Source organism: Cyrtonyx montezumae, unplaced genomic scaffold (assembly GCF_038088225.1).
Source record: "Cyrtonyx montezumae isolate F1298 unplaced genomic scaffold, pur_monq_1.0 scaffold_23, whole genome shotgun sequence".
In the NCBI taxonomy this organism is placed as follows: Eukaryota; Metazoa; Chordata; class Aves; order Galliformes; family Odontophoridae; genus Cyrtonyx; species Cyrtonyx montezumae.
The window spans coordinates 1,610,207-1,631,849 of NW_027071970.1; the positions used below are offsets into that span (position 1 = coordinate 1,610,207).

Consider the following 21,643-nt stretch of genomic DNA (forward strand, 5'->3'; position numbering starts at 1 on the left):
CAGTGGGAACGTGTGGGGGCGGCAGCCACGGGCAGCCAGGAGCCCGCATCCCTGCGTCCCTCTGTCCCCACATCCCTGTCCCCCATGTCCCCGTGTCCCCATGACTCTGTGTTCCTGCATCCCTGTGTCCCTGTGCCCCCATCGGTGTCCTCCAGCCCCACATCCCCGCGCCCCAGCTGCCTCCATCCCAGCCGTGCTGTGGCACCACTCGAGGCGGTGGATGTGGGGTCGAGCTGGGCACTCGGGCAGGTGGGGCCGTAACTTCACGCGGCGTAAGGGAGAACTTTCTGTCAGGCACCGGGCAGCGGCCGGAGCATTTTTCTCAGCGAAGAGTAAAAACAGAAATATCTTTTATTGCAGATAAAATACCCCTTACGTTTCTAGAGGGCAGAACGTGGCCTCGTGCCCGCGCTGCAGAGCTGGGAAGGCTCCGTCCTGCTCCCGCTGCTCTGCTCCTGCTCAGTCAGTAGCAGTGTGCGATGGCCTCCATGGTGAGGAAGCGGACGTGCATCTTGGTCTCGATGTCGATCCCCTTCCACACCTGCAGGGAAGGGGTGAGCGGGGCCGGGCGCGGGCGGGCGGCACGAAGCGGCGCGGGCACCAACCTTCAGGAAGTCCTCGAAGGTGATGCCCTCATACACCTCATCCGGCCCCTGCATGCAGCGGGAGACAGACGGTCACAGCCCTTCCAGCCCCGCCGTGCCAACCCCGTGCTGAGCAGCTCCGGTCTCGCACCGTGCGGGGCATGCAGACGCTGGCAGCCTCCAGCATGGCCCCCTCGGCGATGGCACGCAGCGACTCCTTCTCCAGGTGGGGGTTCCCGGACATCAGCTCATCCAGCACCTGTGGGGCGGGGGGGGGATGTGGTGGGTGGCACAGCAGAGGGAGGGCCCCGCTGCCCCCGAACGTTACGTCTTTGTACTCCTGCAGTGTGATGATCCCGTCGTAGTCGGCGTCGTACATATGGAAGAGGACTGGGAGGAGTGAGAGCGGGACAGGGGGTCAGCGTGTGCCCCTCCCCCCCCCCCAGAGCCCCGCTGCCCCACGGCGCTGCCTCACATTTGAGCTTCTCCTTGCGGAAGCTCTCCAGCCGCTCCTCGTCCATGTCCATCTCGATGGGTCTGAAGTAGGACATGATGGTCAGGAAGTCCTCGAAGTTGATCTCCTCCGCCAGCCCGGCCGGCGCCTTCCGCAGGTTCCTGGTGGCAGCGGAGCTGCTGGCGATGGCAGCCTCAATCGCTCAGCCTGCCCAGCACACAGCCCCAGGGCTGCTGGGCCGCAGAGCACAGCCCGGCGCCAGCGTTTCCCCGGAGCTCAGCTCCAGTTTCCCTCATTTCCATCCTGACTGCGGCTCAGCCCCCGGGGGCCACAGCTCTGCCCAACCTCAGTGCAGCTCTCGCTGGCCCAGGCTGTGCAGAGCTGTGCGTGCCCCATCCCCACAGCGCTCCAGGCCACGGGTGGGGCAGCCAGCCCAGGGCAGGGCTTGGGGCTGGGGGCTGCAAGGGCCCCTCCAGCCCAGCCGTGCTGTGACTCTACGCTCCTCGCTCGGGGCTGCGCGTACCGCTTGTCGAAGAAGGCGTGCACGATTCGGGCCCTGATGGGGTTGAACTCGAGGTCGGGAATGGTGTCGAAGTCCTCTTTGCTGCACAGAACAACACAGAGAGGGTGGGAGGGGAGGGGACACTGCGGGCAGAAATCCCGGCCCCGTGCTGCGACCGCGAGAAAAAGGGGTTTTGCCCCAATATGGCCCAACTCAGAGTGCCAGCAAGCAGCACTGTGCAGCAGCGGGGCTTGGGGTGCCCGGGGCTTCGTGTCCCCAGCACAAGGAGCTCAGTGCGATGCTCCGGGACGTGGGCTCAGGGGTCGGCGCTGCCTTCCTCCTCCCTCCCTCCCTCCTCCCCTGGGTCCGCGTGGGGACGGCCCCGGCCCGGCGCTCCGTACCGGATGGTCTTCCTGTTGTGGCTCAGCTGCTTGAAGCGCCGGTGGAGCTGCTCGATCTGCTCCGAAGTGACTGCGGGGGGAGAGCGAGAGCTGAGGGGACACGCGGGGACACGCGAGGAGCGCTCCGCCACAGCCGCACGTGGGGAACGGGGCCGAGCACAGCACCGCGCCCGCGCTTACTGCAGCTCCGTCTCCCTCCCTCTTTTATGATGTTTAATTAACGGCTCCGTTAGTTAACTGCCGTTTCCCAGCCCTGAACCTGCATTGATCCGGGCGCTCACAGTGCCCCATTAATGCGCCCGGGAGCGCCTGTGCTGTCCTCAGTTCCCACGGGCAGCACTGGGGGCTCTGCGGTGACGCTGGGGCCACCAACCCCCCTTCCCCCGTGCACCCCCAGCCCACCTAACCCAGCTAACCCACCGGGACGATCTCCAAACCCAAATCCCCGCTGCCCGAGGGAGGATCGCGGTCACAGCGCAACCGGAGCTACGACGGTCCGTGAGCCGCCCGCGGCTCAGCCCCGCACCTCCCGCACCGCGAGGCCACGAGCGGCGTCCTCCTCTATTTCTTTTCTCCCCAAAGCCGGCACAGGGCAGCAGCACTCTGAGCCCCCCAGCAGCGGGCGGGGGGAATCAATCAGTGCCGAAATGAAGGGCGCTGGGGCTGCCCCCTCCCCTCCCCCCCACCCGCGGGTGTTGGGCTGCGGGTGTCCCCGCGGGGGGGGACGGGGAGCAGCGGTGGCAGCCCGGCGCGTCCCTCTGCGCACCCGCGCAGCGCTGTGGGGCCGTGCCCCCCCCTCCGGCCCCGACCTTTCCATGGGACTTTCTGCCCGTGCCCCCTCCCCTCCGCCCCCCGTCCCGCGGGCACTACTCACACCCGGTGCGCTCCGCCAGCGCCCGCATCTCGGGGGGCACGGACTGAGCCGAGCCCATGGCCCCGCCGCGCCGCCGCTGTGCGCCGGGGGAAACCGCACCGCCGGGAGCGCTGCGGGCGGGGACCGCTCCGCCCAACCCACGCGCAGCCACGGCCACGCGGGGACGGGGGCGGTCACCATCCCCGGGGATGCTCCGGAGCCGCGGGTACGTACGTGGCACGCTCCCCCCCCCCCCCTCCACACACACACACCTCTCCCCTCCCACCTTTACGACCCCCCCCCCCCGCCCCGAGCTGACATCAGCACACCGACGGACAGTTTCACTTCGGGTACAGCGCTGCGGAGGCTGAATGGGATGCAGGACACGGGGCTGAAATCTCCTGCTGGGGTTTTGGGCCCTTGGGTTGTGCTGAAACGCATACGCAACGAGCTGCTAAACCTCTTCCATTCTGCGCCCCGCCGTGCAGCTTCCCTGGCAGGAAGGCAGGGGCGGCAGCAAGGAGCGGCTCTGCTCCTCGCAGCAGTTCGGCTGCGCCCCAGCACGGCCCCTCTGCAGCCACCACCCCACCGTGCTGCACAGACACCCCCAGAGCACGCAGCAGGGGCCTGGGGCTGCCCGAGGGGACGGACAGGGTGGGGTGTGCTCACACCAGAGCTGCTCTTCTGCATCAGGACGTGCACGCAGCCCTGCACGCCCTGCTGCTGCTGCTGCTGCCAGGCCCCGAGATGGGCAGAGCCCTGTGAACGAGCAGGAGGTGAAACAGAAGCTGACCACAAATTCAGACTGGAGAAGGCAGAGTGGAACGTCAGAGGCTTTAAGAACCATCACCTGCATGAGAGGCATGTAAAAAAAAAAAGAAACGACCAAAAGGAAAACCCCACAACACTGCACTGACAAGGAACTGCTCGGGAAGGCTCCTCCACACCAGGGACCCCACTGCACCAACCCCCGTGGCAGGACAAGTGCAGGAGGGGGCACATCTTCCAGGGGACCCTCAGCCTGGCCGCGTTGCCAGAGCGTCCCTGTGGGGCAGAAGGGGTGGGCAGGCCACGGGAAGATGCTGCAGCACCTCTGACAGAGTTTAATGCAGTTTCCAGTGCGTTAAGCTGAAGGATTGTCACCAAGCTTGCTCTCTGGGCAAGGCTTGCGGAGAGGGTAAAGCTACACTGTGCTTCGGTCCTCGGGATGCTCTGTCACTCCTTGCCTGAGCTGTAGATCTTCTGGACTGTGGTGTGTGTCAGCTCCAGGTCCTCGGGGTAGCGGATCCCCAGCTCCGCGTTGGCCAGGTAGTGAGTGCCGGTGAACTCGGAGAAGTAGCGGCCGATGTCGGGGTGGGGGATCTCCCGAGGCTCCGAGTTGTGCTCCAGGTTCTCTGCAGGAAAGCAAGCCACCAGATGTCAGCACGAGCAGCAGCCACAAGGCGGTACAGAGCAGTACAGAGCACGGGGCGTGCGGCTCTGGCCGCCTCGGGGCAGGAAGGGAAGGCAGGCTGGGCAGGGATTAGCTGCAGCCCAGCCTGCAGCTGGTGGGAAGGGCCCACAGTGAGGGTTACCCAGAATAGGTTCATAAGGTTGGAAAGGACCTACAAGATCACCTAGTCCAACCATCCTCCTATCACTATCCCTACCCAACTACTAAATCCAATCCCTTAGCACCTCATCTAAATGCTTCTTGAACAGAACAGACTTAGAGAAAACTCCACATTTAAGAATGCTCCAGTCAGGATAAGTGCTCCCTTCCCTCATGATCTAAGGGTGTACTTCAGACCTCAGCAAGCAAAGACAAGCCCCTCCATTTCCCCTAAAACAACACGACTGCTGGATGCCACAGATGACAGCATCAACCTGCAGCTTAACTAGAATGCACTGTGTTCAGGAGCCTGCTGTAATCAGAGCTAATTATACATGTTTATAAACAATTAGGGGGAAAAAAAAACAACCCTAAGAGATGACTCAACTCCAGAAGCAGTGCAGGAAATTGCCAGATTAATTGTCACTGAGGTGCATGTTTTAAGAGCAATCCATGGCACACGATACATATTCTAAAGGCTCTTAACGAGGCCTGCAACACACTGGGTCCCCATATGAGAAACACCTGCACTTTAAACCTACAAAGGCAGATGTATGGGAGCTGCTGAATCACGGCCTGAACCTCTGCTGGATCACCTGAGGTGAGCACTGAGTCAGCCATGGGAGCACAGGTGAAGGCAATGCACCTGTGTGATTGGAAGGGGTGGAGCCTGGCTCCAGCTCTCCCAGACCCCATTTAAGGGCTGAGCAGCACTGGGGCAGGATCTCTTTCTGGAGATTGCTCCTTTGGAGTTTTTCCATTGTGAGCCCAGGACACAGGTGAGCACTTCATTTATTCTCAATTATTCCTTTCCACCAGGATAATCTTCCTTGTTATGCACCCTGACCACCGTAATATTTGAAAAGCTCATTGTTAACTGTACATCTGTTAACTATGCAGTACAGCTGTGGGGTTCTCTCTTTTTTTTTTTCCCTCTGCACCTCTTGGTGTTTCTGGAGAACATTCACTTCTGTCCCGTTCTTCCCAGAGATGGCACTGGCTCCACGCTGCCTCGTGGTGAAAGCAGCTCAGAACCATGCCCTGCCGAGCAGAGTTTGTGTGTTCTCTTGCTGGATCTGGTTTCAGCTGTTATTTCACTACGCAAGAGCTGCTTACAGAACTTCAAACTTCAGGAAGTGGTTGAAAACCAATCATGTCCAACACAGGTTTGTTTCTATGGCAATAGGAGACTTCAAAGAAATGGACTTTCACACTCAATCCTGGCAGCACTGGTTCCATGGACAGTAAGAAGCCTGCCACCAATTCAAGACCATTTTCCCTCCTATCTCCATCTTAACGTTTGCTTTATGCCTGCTCCTTGAAAGGACTGCTCCCTTAAGCCTTTTTTCCCCTTTGCGTGCCTCTGAGCAGACAGAAAGCACTGAGGCTCCTGCTCACCTTGAGCAGCGTATCTGCAGGAGCCATCTTCCACGAGCACGTTGTAGAAGGGCTGGTGGGGGCCATGGGGGAGGCTGTGGACGTTCATATTTCGGATCCACTCGTGTCCCATCATGCAGGCAGGATCCCAGCCATAGATCACGCAGTTATAGCCATACCTAGTGAGAGAGAATTCACAGCAAACGTGGATGAAACTCTGCAGCCAGCTCCTTCCACCAAGGCTCACACAGCACAAATGGGAGAGGGGGCTCCTATGAGGGAGCAGGAGAAGGGAGGAAAAGCTGATGCAATCAACTTCTGTGTGTTTGTGTTTTGAGAGGAGCGAAATGACCAGGAGTGACTCGGTAAGCAGACAGCAGCAAACAGCTGAGGACAAAGGAAAGGCAGATTTGAACAAGAATGAGAATGAGAAAGAGACTGGGATGTCAACAACCAGGAGAACAGGAAGCTAGGAACAGGGAGGGGAACCAGCCACACTGTTCCCATACACAGTCACGGCAGTCCTGATCCTGAACCTCCAGAAACAAAGCCAGCACTGTTTGCAGAATGCTGATATGATTAAGTGCGAGGTATCACAACCAACACCGCTGACACCCTTAAAATGAGCTCCAGACATCTTGCTGAGATGGAGAAATGGCTGAAGAAACACAGAGCTCGCTTGTCATTCCAGCAGAGTTGTACAGGCAGGAACACAAAGCCTCTGTGCAATGCCTGACGAGCGGGTAATAATAGCACAGAGCAAGATTCATAAGCTGTCTTAGGAATCTCATCTCCTTTGAAATCGATTCTGTTCCACAGCTCCTCATTAACTGATTACTGATGTTTCTTCAAGAGCTATGGACTGTGGAAATGTTATCCGTGCTACACGATGACTCACACAGGCAGCTCACAAACCTCACGGCAGCAGAAGTGCCTGTTCTCATAAAGGACAGGCAGATCTGCTCCCACTGCTCTGAGAAGGCATGCAGCACGACGCGTGCACCAGGCACCTGCTGGGCAGATAAAACCATCCTTACAGTGCGTGCCCCCAGTAGTGCAGGGAAACTTCTGAAGAGCTCACCTCTTGTGTTTCATAATGAGCCCAATTGAGAAGTACACCTCTTTGTGTTTCTCATCTGAACGGTGCTTCACTTCGGGCCCCACCTCCTCCTTCCGACGCTCGATGTGCTCCAGGGTATGCTGCACCAGGTAACCAACAGCCCCGTGCTGAGATGGGTCCAAAGCCTGAATATGCTGCAGGATGTCCAGAACCTTCAGCAAGCAAAACACGCAAGGATTCAGAGCAGGTCTGTACAGCACTCAGACACGTACAGATGCATTTACCCAGTTAGCTGGGTCTGAGTGCCCAGGCCTAGATCTCACCACACAAGTGGAGCACGAGTGAACCTGTGCTCTACGCACAGACCCAAGCACTTCACAGCCTGCAGACACTGCAAACAGCTCCATCCTCTGCTTGTAAAGCTCCTTACTTCCAAGGCAGGGCGCTGTTGAGCAAAGTAACTCCCTAAAACTAAGTCACATAAGCCAGCTGCAGCACGAGCTGCAACAACAGGGCTGCAAGGCTCCTGAAATGCTAAGATTCCCTGGTCTCCTCACTGCTGCTGTGAAGCCATTCCAGATGACTTCTGCTATAGCTGAGAACAGTTCTTCAGCACAGAAGGAGATGCAGAAACCTGTACCATGCTGCACCACGAAACAGTGAAGGGGGCATAGAGAGCCTGCTTGACTCACTGTAACCAAAGGGGGCTAACTTCACAAGTGCTCCCAAAGGAAATGCAAAACAGCAGCCTACAGACACGCTGGCATGCTATCAGAGCACCAGGGCAGAGCAGCTGGCACCAAGTTTGCTACAGACAGACAAGGCAAGCTGTGCTCTATCTTCTTGCATCTTGATCTTAACAAAAAACATCATCTAAACAGGTTGGAAAAAGGCAGATACATTGGTCCCAACCTCCATTCCAAAATCTGACACCCCTCAGCACTTGGCAAATCATCAACATTTCCAGCTCTGGCTACTCAGCATGAAAGGTGAAAAAAGAAAATAAAAAAGCTTTATTCAGGAAAACAACAGATGAGGTCTTAGGTATGGGGAGAAACAGCACTCGGGCTTCCTCAACCACCTGAAATTGCTGGCTGGCATCTTAGTGGCTGAAGAACGATGTGAAAATTGAAAAACCTCAGAAAGGGAAAGGCTTCGTGTGGTGACTGCAGCTGCCACAGATTCCTGACCATTTTGTTTATCACAGAATGGCTTTGGTTGGAGGGGCCATAATGACCCCCGTGCCACGGGCAGGGCTGCCAGCCAGCAGATCAGGCTGCCCAGGGCCCCACCCAGCCTGGCCCTGAATGCCTCCAGAGATGGGGCATTCCCAGCCTCCCTGGGCAAAGGCAGGACCCCAGTCTGGGCAGCTCTGCTTGAAGAAACTTTAAGATTTCGTATCACTTCACATAAGCCTGACAGACCTGCAGAAGTCAGCCACTGGGGGCTGCTACCTGTCCTGAGGGCAGCACAGTGCAACTCCTAACCACAGTGCATCACCAACACACAGCTGAGTGCCAGGAAGGAGATGATCTAGCTGTACTCTATGTATGCTTGGCACTTCAGCTCAGCCAGCCCCCCTGTGCACAGCTGCTTTTTCAGCAGGAACCCTAAGACTTGTTGCCATAAGATAGGAACAGTAAGCTTAGCACAGTTCATTTCTCAAAAGGAAGGCACCTTCTCTCTCCAGCAATCATATGCCTCAGTTAATTTAGAGGTAAAACTGTGCTGCCAGCAATACTTCTGCCTCCTCACTCGTACCTAACACTTAGGTGCAGCAAAGGCACTGCTAAGCAAGTGATGTTCACTAAATAAGCACAGGCAGTTTTGATTAAGGGACTCCCCTTTACTGCAGTGACACAGAAGAAATACTGCTGCACCACCTTTCCCACGTTCACAAGATTCCTCAAGGCTGAAGGTGGTATCAAAATTCCTGTCCTTGGGATTCTTTCCACGTTGCTTTTTCACACTGTGTAACTGAGCTTTCAGAGAACACGTCTGGTTGTGTTTGTAAAAGATAATTTCCTCCATGTTTCCTGATAAGGAAACTGCTCCTTTTATAGGAGTCCTGTAGAAGTTCTAACACCACCACCACAACAGAGGCACACCAAGCAGAGTGCTCTTGTAACCCACGGCTACAAGTCCAAAGTATTGCTTTTAAGACAAAGCATCAGACTCTGGCAGTAAAGCATCGTTTGTGACTCAGACCCGAGGCTGCATACAACTCCCCCTCAGGGCAAACAAGCATCCTCCTCTTTCCCTGCTTCACGTGGCAGGAATTGATTCCCCGAAACGTGATAACTCGTTCAATTGTGTTTATTACAGAAACAACTTGTAGCAGGCTGTAATGCAAGCTGATGTAGTCTGAAGATCAATAGACTAGTGTTAATAATGCTCAGCCTACCAGAAAACACACGACCGAGTGCCGAGGTACCTTTTCTGGCCAGATTCCCAGGTGGAAGTATAACCTAGCCTGGAGCATTAGATGCTGCACATTGTCCGGATACATGGCCAGGTACAGATCCAACGAGTCTCTCAAGAGTTGATAAGACTGATCAGTGCTTTCTCTGCCAGCAAAAAAGAAACTCAATTGTAAGGCTAGCTCTTCAATTCCTATCCCTAGTACTCTGGTACTCAGTGATTCCAGGCTGCCACGTGTCACCTCCAACAGCCCGCTCAGAAAAAAAATGCTAGACAATTGAAAATTGACCTTTACCCTCCCCCTGTACAGGTCAGAGAATTCATTCTCCAAGTCATTACCTTCTGAAATTTCCTTTTGTTCCCCTTGCTAAATTACACCTAAAGCAATCCCTTTACTCTACGATTTCTATCTAATGCTGATTGGGAAAGTGATTACAAGGGATATTTGAAAATAAAAACAGACTTTTGAATGCTCAAATAGTCGTCTGGCCACTGCTCATTAAGCACTTGGGTCACACATACCTGGTCATAATGAAGAACTCTGCTCTAAAGAGAATGGCTCCTATCTGCTTTACACACAGGAAAAAACAAACATCTGCCCATTTCCTTGAGTGAAAACGGTCTCACTAAATATCCTTGCTTCCATGCAATGCTGCTGCACGTGACTAAAAGCAACCAGACACTGTGACGTGACATCCTGAGTTTTCAAGACTGCCTGGTGTGACTGACGCCCACTCACTCAAGCACAGTGATGCACAAGCACTAGACAGGCAGCCAGCACATCGTGGGCCCTTTTCCTTTTACAACTCACCTTTTCCCCAGGTTGAGGAGATTTCCCACCATACGCTGCAGGACCTCCTTTGAAGTCACCACCCCATAGAACTCCTCTGTCACATGGTGGCCTATGAGGTACTCGCACTCCTTCACCGTCAGCTGCTTCCCCTTCCCAAAGGCATCAATGTAGGTGTAGTCAAAGATATCTGTGCTTCTAGTAAGACATCAGGTTGTTATGTCTCATGGTAAAGCAGGATTACCTGTTTCTGTTCTCCTTTCAGCACTTTCAAGGTTAATTTTAAAAAGCCAAACATCATTTATACCCCAGCTCCCTCCTAAAAAGAGATTACCTGCTGCCTTCTCTTCCCTCCTAGTTTCCTCTTCAGCTAAACGTACATGGGAAAAGACAGAGAAACTAGGTGGTCATTTTCACTCTGTCATGTCAGTTCTCTTCTTCAGATACTTTCAGATTTGCTGTATTTATTGCCAGTCTACATTATGATGCTGCAGGGAACGTGTAACAGAGAGCACATACATGGCAGCTGAAGTCGTGTGTGTGTATGCATGCACACATAAAACCACTGCTCTGACATCCTTCACAAAATAGACGTTTCTGTAAACTGACCGTGATGTGGTCAAAGGTGTTTGCTGCACTGACCCAGCAGAAGTACTGGAGTGCACAGCAGCAATGGCCTCTAGGAGCTGTTCTGTGTGACAGGTTATGTGAAATCAGCACCTTTTACTCTCTTTTCAGCTTTTTGTAATCTTATTATGTAAGGAAAACATTACCTCGTGGCTACTGTTATTTCACAGCCAGGCAGTGCTACTGTTCATCATTAAGGGCAGAGCTGAGTTCTGGGAAAGTTTCTTTAGAGCTCATCTTCTCTTCTATATAGCTTATAATGACAGAAAATAACTCAACATTCTGGTGTAGGCCTGCAGCTGCAAACTCCTTCTGGCATTTACAACTGGATAAAACTCTGAAGTCCAGCAGATCACTTACCCTTCTTTTCCTTGACACCATCGCAGCAGAAAGTGACTAGGGAAGTTGACCGGTTCAAGTTTGACTCCCAGCTGCCTGGCAATTGTTAAATAAAGCACAGACAAACTGATGGGGATTCCTGTTCTGCGGATCAAAACCTGAGGGACAAGAATACAAGGGGTATTACGAAAAACAAAACGAGCACCAAGGCTTGATTTCACAAATGGAAACACACCAACCTGTCAGAATGAGCACTAAAATATGACATACAGATTTTACAACAAACTTCAGAGACAGAATGACTTGCCTGGCTATGCTTAGACAAATCAAACACCACAAAGAATGCACCATAGTTTCTGCCTAACACATACCTGATGAATGTAGGAATTCAGGGAGTTGTAGTAATCCAGTTCATTTCCTTTGTACTTTAACTGCTCATACAGGACACAATTCATAGCATCGAGCACCTGCCGCTGAAGCTCCACTTCTGGAATCAGGATGTCTCCTAAAAACACATGTAGAGCAATAGAGACTAAGAAAACACGTGCACTTAACTTTTACATACAGCACTTCACACCAGAACTCTTGTATGTACTGGGAACACGAGGTGCTGATTCAAGTTGAGAGACTGGAGGTACACAGACAGACAGACACTCATTCTCTCTCTGAAAGACAGCATGGATTAGACAAGTGTTTATAAAACTCCTTATAAAAGGAGTAAGATTCTGCCTGACTGTGGGTCATGTAAAGCATGAACATTTTCTATTGCTGCTGACTTTCTCAGACTTGCAGAGAAAGAAAGGCTGATCCCCTGTCCCACAGCTGAGCTGCATGCATCACAACTCCTTAAGACTTCAGGGACATATGCGGAAAAAAAATAATCCTGCCACTAACCAATCCTTTTTGCATAAACAGCATCACATGGAGAGACAACCCTGGGCTGACTGAGCTCCTGGGGTTGAACAAACAGCTGTTGCCTCAACACTGGTTTAAGTAAATGTCAGAACACGCTTCAGTGAGATGAGGAACAATACTGAAAGTGAAACAGCTGTTGAAGGACTGCAGCTTTATCTGCCCACACTGAGTCTTGAAGAAATGCCTTCAAGTAGAACATAGTTGCATACAGTACCTGCCTTGGAAGCCACGCTGGGGTGCCTTGGATTTTTTGCCCGGAGAACTCTGCGCACTTTATCTGTGATCTCATCCACCTGTGCCTGGACACTTTGTAAGCAGATGTCTGACAGCGGGTTACAGTACTGGTCAATTAAAACAGCACCTGGAAAGAACAAACTATATAAGAAACAGGACTTCAGTTTTCTCTTGGCTTAGTTTCAGCTACTCAAAGTTCCAGGCCTATGGCACACAGCAAGCAGTTGCAGCAGAACACAAAAGCTATCTTTTGCAAGCTCTGTTTTGTACGTCGGGTTTATCACAAAATGTAAAGAACAAAGCTGGCAGCAAAAAGCACCAGTTAAAGTCAGCAGAACCCAGCCCACCATCCTGGAAGGATTAATTGGTACACAGAGCAGGTAGGCTGATAGACCAGCCTTACTACACCAGCCAACTCCTGTCTCACTGGCATCCTCCCAACTCATAATGCTTCTTATTCAGAGCCTCAAGCAACCTCAACTTCACTTCTACATCAGTTCTGATTCCTTCCAGCCACATCCTAAATCATCATCATTCTTGCTCATTGTTCCCTCTCTGCCACATCCATCTTCCCATGCCCGCTCTCCATCTTCATGTCAGAAATCCACTAGAACAGAAGAGGTTTTCATTTTTCTGCTGCCCAAACCTCTTCCGTCAAATAAATAAATAAATAAATAAAGCTCTTCACAAAATCTTCTCCTTGTCATCTTATCAATCAAGAACACTCTTTTCCGAAGGCCCTGCATTGCTCAACTTTTGGAGTCAACTGTATTTAACTGCAAGAATACAGGACTGATCATGCCTCCTTCAGCCTCCTATAGTGCTTCATTATCACCTCCATGACAAGCTTCTATTCAAGTGGCAGAACCTTAACAGGCCTCCAAGCCACATCTTCTCTCCCTAGTGCCTCCCATTCTGGCTGGGCAAAGCTTCCCAGAAGTCCACTTGTCAGTGCTGTAACTGCACCTGCATGGCAGACAAACACGTGTATTTATGGCTCACATAATTAAGCCACAGTTAATTATCTTGGTTCTTCCAGAAAAGGCCACCTTTGGCTTTTCCTAACTCAATCCCTTCTTCAAAGGGTCCTATCACCAGTAAGAACCACGTTTGCTGCTACAGAACCTCTCCTATGATACTCTGAGGTGCATGCTGACAGTAAGGGACTCTTCTTCACACACTGGCCCATTTCATCTCCTTTCAAAGGTGGTCTCCACAGAAAGATTAAAGCAGAGCATAATCCAATAAACTGAGGTTACGAGCTGCAGTACAGTCTTTTTCCTTCACTGCAGTGTGCATGAGCCTTCTCTCCACCACTCAGCTCTACTGTGCACAGTTCCCATGTGCAGCAGACAGCTCTGGGGACACCACAGACAGGCTGTGAGCTGCAACACCCCGCCTGCACTTGTTCCTGGGAAAGGAGGGAGCAGGAATCTGACTCAAAATCAGATTAGTTGGACTGTTAGGCCACGCACGGCCCATGGGCCACATTTTCTTCAATGTCAGCTAACAAGGATGCTGAGTCAATGCCATTCTTTTTAGTGGATTTTTCAAGCTTCAAATGCAAGTATTCTGATGTCTTCCCATTGCTTCTCTGCTTACCTGTCCACACACAACCACTCAAGCACACAGTGCTGACAAGCTAACGGAAAGCTGATATTCTGATACAACACTATGCGATTCCTGTTGATATGTGAGGACTTCAGGTGCCTCAAAGATCCAATCTTTGGATTTGTCACTCACAGGTTAATTGAAATATAAGCAAGGAAGCCTCTGCCTGAGTGAAACAACGATGGAGAGCTGTGAAGTGCTCTGCAGGGCACTCCTGCCAAGGACTTACCCTCCAGAAACGACTGCTGATCTGTAGGGCGCTGGAGATACTCCTTCAGGTTTTTTAATATGTTCTGTTGCCGCAGGAAGTACAGAATTTTCTTTGCATAGTACTTCCAGGTGAGACCTTTCCTGCATATTCAAATACAAAAAGTTGTATTGCCCTAAACAAGCACTTGGAGCACTAGCATTTCATACACTGCTTTTCTAAGCAAGACAGTCACCGAAGAGGCAAACGTTAAGAACAAATTCATCATCAGAAGAAACACAACTTATAACACTTGCAAAACATTGCTCCTATTATTGTCTCCAATTTTCATCCAGCCACTGAGATGGTATTTTGAGAAGATATAGTATTGTGGGAAATAACACAGATCCTGATTAAAGTAGCTCAGGAATATCTGATGAAAATCCTGTGTTTTATTCATAAAACATTATCCTCTGACTCTAATCCCTCCAGAACACAATGTTAAAACATCCTCTCACCAATAATAAACACTGATGAGGAACATGAATGTATGTCCAACAGCATTCAGAAAATTCCCAGAGAAAATATCCCTTTACTTGGAAAAGGCAGGAAGGGATCAGCAGCCCAAAACCTTACAGATTTCATAGTAAGGTCTCTTCACTTTCTAAATCAGCAAGCGAAGGCAGAGTGGCCAAGAAGCAGGAACAGTCACTTGCTATCCAGATAAGGTTTGAAGAAGTCACCTGAAGTATGACAGGCCAACTTGGAGGCATCCAAATCACACACATCTACACAACAGCTGGCCTATTACCCAGGCCTTCACTGAGCACTTCACCAAACAGCTAGGAATGGCACAAAGCCCTGCCTTCTCCCCAGAAAACAAGGGAGGATTCAACTGATTCCCAGGCTCTACCCTTGCCATGTTTATGAAACAAATTCAGCTTCTTTTTTCAGCAAAGTAACTCTTCCGCTGCTCCTATTTTCTCTCTTCCAGACTGCAGGTCAAATCAGTCTTACCCACCCCACTGAACAGGAGAACAATCAAACCTCATAACATTTCAACCTCTTCCAATGATTTGGGATGCTCAAAAGGGACAACTGTTTTACTGGGCTATCTTCCAGAGAAATGATTTAGCCTAATGCTCCTGAATGGCAACAACTACAGCTTAATCAGGGTGAAATTAGCATCAATTCTGCTTTACAGGGAGGCATTTGGCCAGTGCAAAAGCTCAAAAGCTTTTTAACCAGTTGTCAAATGAGAGATATTTAGTCCCAGTTCAAATACAGAAGGTAATAAAATGGATGTGAAAAAGCAAAAACAAAAAAAAAAATGAGATGATTGTCATGCCAGTTTTGTTTTTTCCAAGCTCTACTAATAGCCCCTTTAATCAAGGCTATTAGAGCCCATTAAGGCAAATCTATTGCTGCTTTGTATCACAGCAAAACCAGCATGGTTTATATGCTCCCAGCAGAAAAACCTTCAAGTAAACCAGCAACTTATTCATCTTGCTCATTGTTAATCACAGTAATGAGAACACCCAGGCAGATATGAACCAGAAGTTTCATTTCACCTGTCTAAATAATTTACAGGACAGCAAATTTTGCAGTGGCTCAATTAAACTCGGCTGTTTATTTGGGGATAAAAATGGTACGTAGCTATTACAGCTAAGAAAGGCAACAAGAAGAGGTTGAAACTGATGCAGGGCTTTACAGTGGCAATCCACACAAATACTTCTGCTCCCTGCTGTACTGTGGGGCCACCCTGCAATTCAGTGCAGCAAACTGATCCCAGCTTAAATAAAAACTGACAAAACAAAGGAACACAGGGATGAGAGCTCCTTAAGCCAAAACCACTGCAGAGAAGAAGGTACACAGAATGTATACTGACAGATGTTGTAAACCTGCAAGGGAGCAAGCAAGCACAAGAAGCCAGAGGACCTCCTTCTTGTGGAACAGTTAACATGGCTTCCTCCTGGGAACATTAAATGTATTCTGAATCTTTAATGCAGAGCAATACTCCCCAGCCTCAGTAAGTCTGGGGATGCTGGTTTATGAGTGACAAAAGGACAGAAGCTAACATCAGGCATTCTCCACAGTCTCATTCTCCTTTAACCAGTGAAAGGCCAAAACCCACTTCACTTCTAATCCCTCCTGCTTCCTCACCTGCCTTCCATGTTAAGGATACACATCAGCTCATCCTCAAAAAAGTGACTGGGGCACCCAAGAGTCTCAATGTCACTGAATCCATCACAGGGAACCTGTAAAATCAGACACTGATTTATGCAGAGCACAACAGATTATTTCCTAAAGAACATTATTTCATAGGATGTCTCAAAACCAATTTTGTTTGATTTTTTTAACATCTTTTAAGACCTATGGAATATTCAAGCTCAGAGAGCTGGCTACTCATGGCCTCCACTCCACTGATCATTACAAAGATCCAGTAACGAATTGAGGAGCACCCTACAGCAACCTGAGCTAACTATAATAGCATTCAGGGCTCCTGCAGAGTTGTATGGACCAGCCCAAGCATATCAGATCCCATGCAGACTGGGCCCAAGCTAAAAGCAATTTTAAGGTTGAATCAACTGTAAAAAAAAAAAAAAAATGGGGAATGCAATTCCCATTATACCATATCCTAGTGGGCACCCCACTGGATCCAGCAGAATTTGGTTGAAAGTCTCCTCCCTGCAATTCCATGTCAGGAAACAAGCTGCAGCCTCTAGCCCCACAGGAGGCAGTCCTAATTTTCGGGTGTTTGGTTACTGCTGAGTAACAGCCTCAACAGCGTTTGCATACATGATTGAAACAGTAGGAAGTCAGGAGCCTCTGCAAGCAGGTAATGCCTTTGCACACATATCTTCACAGTAAGATGTCTAGCTGCTGCAACTACAGTGAAACAGTTAACAAAGAACAGTTTGGACACATGTAACTCCTAATATCCTAGTGGCTTGGTGGCCTTTCTCCCTGGGGGTCAAAACACAGGTGTCAAACATTTGCATAAAATCAGATAGAAAATTTCAACAGGAGTTTCTTTTATCATAGGAGAACCCTCTACTGGGATACAAAGTACTTGCAAAAGAACTAGTGAGGAGTGACCATTTACTGTCTATACCACCGAATTCCAGCTTCACCCAAACTGTAAAGCTAGACAAAACCCACAGCCACCAACAGACAGTGGAATAACCAGTGGTCCACACGCAGGTGAATTTCAAAGAGGGACTAGCTTTTCACTTTTTACACAGGACACAAAGACATCTTGATGCCATGGTTGTGTAAATAACTTGAATAACATGCTTTCCATCTCAGTGAACCTCACGTACATTAGACCTGCTTTCAAATAACTTCTGACAACTCACAGGAGAACAAATCCTTGCACAAGGCCTGCAGTGAGATAAACCCACCAGCTGTGGTATGTGCTGGGCAGCTATCAGTCCTTCAGAAGTTGCTGAGTTCCCAGAGCTCTGAACGTGTAGCAACGTGTAAAGAGTTTTTCAAGCCACAGTGAGAATTTCAGCAACACCCAACCTGCAGGGAGTGCTTTGAACTCCTGCAAATTGCACCTTTGGATTTTGGACCAGCTCTCATTTTGGCTGGTGGCCGAGCATTCTTACATCAAGAGAGGCAATAAGAATTTTCTGATGGCACAGAAGAAAAGGAGACAGAGGAAAGGCAGAGTAGCAGAAAGCACTCAACAAGTAGCTGGGCTATTGCACATAGATAGAAAAGATGACTTACATGCTCTGAGAAGAACCTTTTGGAGAAGGAAGCTACAATTCTCTGGGCTTCTAGGCCAGCATTGTGCCGTGCTTTGTATTCTTCAAGCCAGCTAACACTGTCTGTGTGGTTGTAGTACTTCAGTAGTGATGGCCACCTGTACAGCAAGATACAAATAAATGGGTTAGTTAGTGTTTCAGCATCAGTGATAACCCCCAGGACTGTAAAATGTTGCTTATTGTAATTACAAGACTTGAGGAGCTAAGATACTGCCAAGAGACAAAGCAACCTTAAATGTGAATTGTACAGATTAATTCAATGATTCAAGCACCAAAGCATCAAATCAAAGGATTTCAATTGAATATTGTTGGATATTTTAAAAGTTAAGCTCTCCTGCAGTCTATGAACACCAAGTGTTAATAGGAAATCTTCAAAAGGTTCATAATCCAGGTATTTCAATATTTAAATATACTAAACACTTCTGCCACTTTCCTCTGGAGCTTTCCAATATAAGTACAAGTCTCACATCAGCAAAACAGGAGCTGAGTTTTATTATCGTAAAAGAAAACTTGCCATTCTGAACTTGCCAACCTATCATCTAATGAGAACTCATTGTCCTATGTTCTTCCTCCTAGTCTTGTGGGCCTAATTAAAAGGATGCACAAAAACCAAGCTCCTGCTATTACCCTTGCTGGTGGCAGCATCTACTGGAGGGGAGCAGAGAACTCAAATAACAACAGCTGGATGCCTTTGTGCTTCAGTTTTAAAATAAGAAACATACACACACACTATAAACAAAACAAACACAAAGACACCAACCACTCACACTTTTCTAGTACAAGAAAACTACCTGCTTCATTCAGGATGCACGTGTTCCTACCTGTATACAGTTTATTTTTCAAATCACTACTTCTGTAGAATTTTTCACAATGGACCAAGAGGCACAGACGTGTCTGTCACTACCTGTTAATCACACAACCACGCTGCAGTCGCAGTTAAAGACCAACCAAACAGCTCCAGATCACGAGGCAACCATTCCCCTGGTGGAGCCCTAGCTGGTCATCTATTGCTGAAATGCAGCCACGCTGTAATAACAATTACAAGCATCTATTTCAGGGGAAGAAGGAAGAATTGAAGGGGGTTGAAATTATACCGACGGTTTTAGGGAGATAAAATGCAATTATGCAAGAGGGAACCCAGCCAGGACAGTGAGGCTAAGGTCCAAACTCCTGTCAACAGGTCTGCTGTCCTTGCATAGCAGCACAGGCTGACCACCTTCATGTCCAATTCCAGCTGGTGGATCTGAACCGTTTGTACAAGAATGTTCAGGTCTGCTTCAGGAATAGGGGGAACACAGGATTACAGGGCTGGAAAGGACCTTTTAAAGCCACCTAACCTAACAGGGAGCTCAGGGTTGCATCCCCTGACTTTGGGTGTCTCCAGGGACAGGCATCCACTTGCCCAGGCAGCCTGTGCACTGCCACAGCTCTCTTACTGGAAAAAAACTTCCTTACACACAGAATCACAAGGGTTGGAAGGGACCTCAAGAGATCAAGTACAACCCCCTGCCAAAGCAGTTCCCTACACCAGGTCACACAGGTAGGCATCCAGGTGGGTCTTGAATATCTCCAGAGAAGGAGACCCCACCACCCCCCTGTGCAGCCTGTGCCAGTGCTCCTCACCCTCACTGTAAAGAAGTTCTTGTACACATTCGTGCAGAACCTCCTGTGCTGCAGTTTCCGTCTGTTCCCCCTTGCCCTGTCTCCACACACTGCTGAAAAGAGTCTGGCCTCGCCACTTTGTCCCCCACACCTCAGTTATTTATACACCTGGATCAGGTCCCCTCTCAGTCTTCTTTTCTCAAGGCTGAACAGACCCAGCTCACTCTGCCTTTCTTCACAGGGGAGCTCCTCCAGGCCCTTCACCATCTTTGTGGCCCTGAGCTGGACTCTTTCCAAGAGATCCCTGTCTTTTTTGTACTGGGGAGCCCAGAACTGGACACAGTACTCCAGATGAGGCCTCCCCAGGGCAGAGTAGAGGGGGAGGATCACCTCCCTTGACCTGCTGGCCACGCTCTTTTTAATGCATCCCAGAATGCCGTTGGCCCTCTTGGCCACGAGGGCACACTGCTGGCTCATGGTCAACCTGTCGCCCACCAGGACACCCAGGTCCCTCTCTGCAGAGCTCCTCTCCAGCAGCTCATCCCCCAGCCTGTACTGGTGCATGCAATTATTCCTCCCTCGGTGCAAGACTCTACACTTGCTTTTGTTAAATTTCATCTGGTTTCTGACTGCCCAGCTCTCCAGCCTGTCCAGGTCTTGCTGAATGGCAGCACAGCCTTCAGGTGTGTCAGCCAATCCTCCCAACTTCGTATCATCAGCAAACTTGCTGAGGGTGGCCACTATCCCCTCATCAAGGTCACTGATGAAGATGTTGAACAAGACTGGACCCAGCACAGACCCTGGGGGGACACCGCTGGTCACAGGCCTCCAACCGGACTCTGCACCGCCAGCGACAACCCTCTGTGCTCTGCCAGTCAGCCAGTTCTCAACCCACTGCACTGTCCACTCATCTGTCCCACACTTCCTTAGCTTTGTTATAAGGATGTCATGGGGGACAGTGTCAAATGCCTTGCTGAAATCAAGTTAGACCACATCCACCGCCCTCCCCCCATCCACCCAGCCAGTGACAACACCATAGATTGGTGAACCCATGCTGGCTACTCCTGATAACCTCCTTTTCTTCCAACAATCAAAACAACCGATCTTTCAGCCTGAAACCACTTCCCCCTGCCTTATTACACAGACCCGCAACAAAGCCCGCCCCGTTCTTCTTCCAGCCCCTTCAGACACCGAAGCACCTGGATCGGACATTCAGACAGCATCCCGCGGCCCGTGCGGGAGTGGAGAGGGGGAGGAGCGAGCCCCGAATCACCAAAGCAGCCCCGGGGCAGCACCAGGCCCGGTCCCCGCGGGCTCCGAAGGCCCCCGGCCCGCGCTGCCCACCTGAGGCGGAATCGCTCCCGCCACACCTTGCCGCGGGGCTGGCAGGCCTCGCGCAGCCGGCGGCAGGTGCACGCTACCCGCCCGATGTCGGCGGCGCCCAGCACGTCGCAGCACAGGATGAGCTCCAGCAGCTCGCCCGGCAGCTCCGTCAGGCACGGCCGCTCCGCCTCGGCCGCCGCCATCTTGGCCGGTTACGCGAGCGGCCCCCGGCGGCGGGGAGGGGCTGTAGGGAGCTCCCGCTTCCGGTGCGCCGCGGCCCGGGAGCGTCCGCCAAGCGCCGCCCCGCCGTGCCCCGCGTCCGCGCTGCGGGGGGCGGCAGCGCTGTGAGGCCCTCGGCGCTGGCGGGCTGGTGGGTGTCACCGGCAGCGCTACAGGCGGCGAAACAGAGCGAGGCCAAGGGGTCGGGAGGGAGCTTTGAGCGTGAAGAGCCCGCACACGAGAAGGATGAGGTCTGTCTGTGTTATTTTAGTTCTGTTTTATTATTATTATTTTGACTGTGATGCAAACAGGCATAAGTATTCCGTAAAATCTCGGGGCTATACAGAAAGGTGCATGCTTCAGAACAGTGTGGATATGTTGCAAACAGAGCCAGCGTCGGTCCAAGAGAGGGGGCTGGAGGACAGTGTACGAATGGCAGAGATGTTAGCAGCATCGGGAGCTCAGAGGTAGGGGAAAACCGTGTTTCTGACCGCAAACGGCACTGATCCTGCTGTCCCCACCCCTGAGCTCCTCAGAAGAAGCCCACCTTGGAATCACACGAGAAGCTGCGAGATAACCCACCCCTCTCCACGTGTCGGATGGGATGCCAAGTGAGAGGAACGTCAACGTGCCGGTCCGGAATCGTTTTATCAACCAAATGAAGGCACGGTGACACGAGGAGGAGCTGAGGGGAGGGAGGAAGGAGCAGGAGGACCAGGGAGGGGAGAGAAATGGGGGTCCCGTCCGGCAGGGCAGAATTTACCCGCAGCTGAAGAG

General features: G+C 51.0%; 2 protein-coding genes across 2 annotated transcripts; both read right to left on the minus strand.

Annotated features, from left to right (window-relative positions):
* Positions 1-422: 422 nt before the first annotated feature.
* Positions 423-2,915, minus strand: TESC (tescalcin). The gene is made up of 8 exons (XM_065738757.1): positions 2,816-2,915; positions 1,942-2,011; positions 1,562-1,642; positions 1,060-1,199; positions 913-974; positions 736-843; positions 606-653; positions 423-541 (listed from the first exon to the last, which is right to left on the minus strand). Exons 1-8 carry the CDS (start codon positions 2,871-2,873, stop codon positions 464-466), a joined length of 645 nt encoding a protein of 214 aa, XP_065594829.1. The 5' UTR covers positions 2,874-2,915; the 3' UTR covers positions 423-463.
* An 879-nt stretch (positions 2,916-3,794) lies between these two features.
* FBXO21 (F-box protein 21) lies at positions 3,795-20,852 on the minus strand. Its single transcript, XM_065738750.1, has 12 exons — positions 20,669-20,852; positions 17,685-17,820; positions 16,110-16,204; positions 13,989-14,110; positions 12,129-12,275; positions 11,371-11,504; positions 11,021-11,157; positions 10,055-10,231; positions 9,257-9,389; positions 6,844-7,034; positions 5,784-5,941; positions 3,795-4,188 (listed from the first exon to the last, which is right to left on the minus strand). The coding sequence occupies exons 1-12, from the start codon at positions 20,848-20,850 to the stop codon at positions 4,010-4,012; spliced, it is 1,791 nt and encodes a 596-aa protein (XP_065594822.1). The 5' UTR covers positions 20,851-20,852; the 3' UTR covers positions 3,795-4,009.
* Positions 20,853-21,643: the final 791 nt, after the last annotated feature.